At 48.9% G+C, this 3,631-nt stretch overlaps 2 protein-coding genes across 2 annotated transcripts; both read left to right on the top strand.

Moving 5' to 3' along the window:
* The first annotated feature begins 321 nt into the window (after window positions 1-321).
* LOC145261222 (uncharacterized) lies at window positions 322-984 on the top strand. The gene has a single exon (XM_080119581.1). It carries the CDS (start codon window positions 322-324, stop codon window positions 982-984), a length of 663 nt encoding a protein of 220 aa, XP_079975707.1.
* Window positions 985-2,536: 1,552 nt separating this feature from the next.
* Window positions 2,537-2,899, top strand: LOC145261212 (uncharacterized). Its single transcript, XM_080119560.1, has one exon. It carries the CDS (start codon window positions 2,537-2,539, stop codon window positions 2,897-2,899), a length of 363 nt encoding a protein of 120 aa, XP_079975686.1.
* The last annotated feature ends 732 nt before the right edge of the window (window positions 2,900-3,631 follow it).

The following is a 3,631-nucleotide window of genomic DNA, read 5'->3' as shown; positions in this document are numbered from 1 at the left end:
TTCTCACGTGTGAGAATTGAACTTTATTTCAGAGAAAAATTAATCTCAACACAAGGCACCGAAGAACCTGAAATCAACTCATCAGCTCCACTCATCCAACTTCCGCCATATAATCCAACTTCCGCCATATAATCCAGCTTCCGCCATATAATCCAACTTCCACCATATAATCCGCCATATAATCCAGTGAACACCAGGAGTTGGTTTATGCTACTTGAGGCGATATTTGCACCCAGGAGAGTCACACGCCAGGAAACCTAATATGCCTCGCTGGTACAGGCTCTTCCTGCAACCGTCGTGAAAGAAGTGGAGGACATCCTAATGAACACACCAGAACATCTCCCGCCCACCCACCTCAAAGATGCCATCCTCAAGCGGACAGGCCGCTCAGATGAAGATCTCATTAGAGACCTATTCTCTCACATGTCTCTGGGCGACAGAACTCCATCCCAGCTCTTGCGGGTTATGAAGAGTCACCTCGGAAACAATACCATGGCCGAACCTATCCTCCGAGACCTATGGATGGATCGGTTGCCCTCAAACATCACCCAAGTCCTGGCCCTGGTTCCTATAGAAACTCCCCTGGAAGTGTTGGCCGATTCGGCTGACAAGGTTTATTCCTGGGGCTACGAAAGAGTCCACCAAGTAGACAACAGCCACAAACGAGTGGATGATACCCACAAAAGAGTCCACCAAGACGACAACAGCCCACAAAATCCTTCCCAGCATTTTGAAGAGGAGATGGCTCAGATGAGAGCCAAACTGCAAGAACTGAAACTCGCCCTACTCCAGAGGCAACGAAGCCCAGACGCCCATGCTCATGGTCGAAGCCCAGCCCCACGCACATGTTATAGAAGCCGTACCCGCAGTTTGAGTCAGAGACGGAGCTATAACCCTAATGAATGCTGGTACCACCAACATTTCGGGGATAGCGCCCGCAAGTGTCAACCTCCCTGCATACACCAAAGGACACAGGGAAACTAGCAGGCAACGGCGACGACCCCTGTTGATGCACAGTCGTCTTTTTTATGTGTGGGACCATAACAACGGCCTAAGATTCTTAGTTGACACCGGTGCAGCCGATCCTCCAAGGCCTATGGATGATTTATTCCCGGGGCCACAAAAGAGTCCACCAAGTAGACAACAGCCATGAACGAGTGGATGATACCCACGAAAGAGTCCACCAAGTGGAAAGGACCTACCGAAGAGACCACCAACAAGTCAACCCTAAGACCCGCCCCATTTCAACTTTGGGCAGCAAACGGTTCCATTATAGAAACCTATGGGGACCAAGAATTAACACTAAACATTAACCTCAGGCATGATTTCAAGTGGTCTTTCACCGTGGCAAGTGTCAAGACCCCCTTGCTCGGTGCTGAAACAAGGACCCTATCCGACAACACCACGTCTCTCAAGGTTACAGGGACCCCATCAAGCTGGAACTCAACCGGGATTAGCGTAGCAACACAACACGACCCACACTACGTGGAAATCCTGCACCAGTACAAGGACATCACTCAGCCTATTAAACCTACCAACACGGAAGAACATCAGACCCAGCACCACATAAAGACCACTGGACAACCCGCATTCACACGGCCACGACGACTCCCCCCACACAAGTTGGCATATGCCAAGAAGGCTTTCGACAGTCCATATGCATCACCACTACATTTGGTACCCAAGCCTGATGGGAAGTTCAGAGTCTGCGTGGATTACCAAAAACTAAATGCATCCACGGTGCCCGACCGGTATCCAATTCCACACATACGCAACTTTGCATCAGGCCTGCAGAGGGCTCGTATCTTTTCAATGATCGACCTGACCAAGGTATATTACCAGGTACCAGTTGCCCCAGAGGACATTCATAAGACAGCCGTTACAACCCCTTTCAGAATGTTCAAATTCGGACTATGTAACGCAGCCCAGACTTTCCAAAGACTTATGGACAAAGTTCTTTGTAGCCTGCCATACGTCTATGCCTACATAGACGACATCTGGGTGGCCAACAGAGATGTGGATGCCCATGCAAAACACCTGGAAAAAGTGTTTCACCTTCTGAAACACTACGGGCTCTGAATCAACCCAGACAAGTGCGAATTCGGAGCACAGCACATAGACTTCCTAGGACACCATACCGATGCACATGGAATCACTCCACTTCCGGCTAAAATAGAGGCGATACAGGATTTTTCCATGCCGACATACATAAAACAACTACAGCGTTTCTTGGGCATGGTAGACTTTTACCACAGATTTATGTTCAAACCTCCTGACCCAGCCAGAACCTGATAGCAGAGGCACAGGACTCCGATGCAACCCTCCCAGATGTGTTGGCAAACACATCCTTGCAGTTAAAGAAATTCCCGGCCCCTTTCAGTAGCAGAACCATATACTGCGACACCAAACTGAGCCATCCCAGACCTTATATACCTCCAGCACTCCGGAGGCAGATCTTCAACTATCTCCATGGAATGTCACACCCAGCAAATGGTCCACAGGAAAACTTATCACCGATCACTTTGTGTGGCCTAATATGAACTCTGACATCCGTAATTGGATGTCACCGTGTCTTGAGTGCCAAAAATGCAAGGTACACAGACACACAAAATCCCCACCAGGCACATTCAGCAATCCCGATGCTCGCTTCAGTCACATCCATATTGACATAGTCAGACCTCTTCCAATGTGCCAGAATTACCAGTACCTCCTCACTGTTGTGGACCGTTTCTTCAGGTGGTCAGTGGCAGTCCCCATCAGAGACACCTCAGCTAACATAGCTTCAAGAGTGGATTGCGGTATTTGGCATGCCCAGCATAATCACCACAGACCGCGGTGCACAGTTTCAGTCCCTACTCTTCCAGGAGTTCACCTAGCTACTTGGCGTCAAGCACATTAAGACTACAACATATCATCCTTGTGCCAAAGGCCTCGTGGAAAGATTCCACCAAACACTGAAGGCTTCTCTGACCACAAGACACCCCACCAACAACTGGGTGGACGAGCCACCTTTGATTCTCTTGTCAATCCGAAATTCACTGAAAGGTTGTTCCCCAGCAGAAGTAGACTTCGGCACAGCACTTTCTCTACCCAGCCAATACTTCGAGGACACCACGCCCAATCTTACTTCGACAAGCCCCTTCACTCAAGAGCTACACTATAAAATGTCCCAACTCCAGTACTCACCACCCAGGCAACCATCATCATCGACCGTCCACGTCCCTCACCAGCTGCAGGACTGTGAATACATTTTTGTACAAAATGATGCAGTAAAGAGACCACTAACACCAACATACCAGGGTCTATTTAAAGTCTTGCAGCGTACTTAGAAATACCTGACCATCAACCGAGGAAATCGGACCGACACCATTTCCATCAACAGGATTAAACCAGCTTTCCTGGAAATGGCATCACAAGGGACGAAACCCATCTTAACTCACCCAGACACCGAACCAGCCTCAACAACAACACAATCGCAGCCAGCCCGCCAAGAGACAGATCAAACTCCAGAAGTGCCCATCCCTTCAACTAGACACACCCGTCGTGGAAGAAAGGTTACCTTCCTAAGCAAATACAAAATGTTTATCTATTATTAATTGATAACGATCAATTATCCAGGGAGATGGCCTTG

This window comes from Euprymna scolopes, chromosome 3 (genome assembly GCF_053919585.1).
Source record: "Euprymna scolopes isolate OS-2025 chromosome 3, ASM5391958v1, whole genome shotgun sequence".
Lineage (NCBI taxonomy): Eukaryota > Metazoa > Mollusca > Cephalopoda > Sepiida > Sepiolidae > Euprymna > Euprymna scolopes.
This window is presented reverse-complemented; position numbering and strand designations above follow the sequence as displayed.

What these genes read in the sequence shown, in the direction of transcription:
- LOC145261212 (XM_080119560.1), top strand. Translation starts at nt 2,537, where the DNA reads ATGAACTCTGACATCCGTAATTGGATGTCACCGTGTCTTGAGTGCCAA.
- LOC145261222 (XM_080119581.1), top strand. Translation starts at nt 322, where the DNA reads ATGAACACACCAGAACATCTCCCGCCCACCCACCTCAAAGATGCCATC.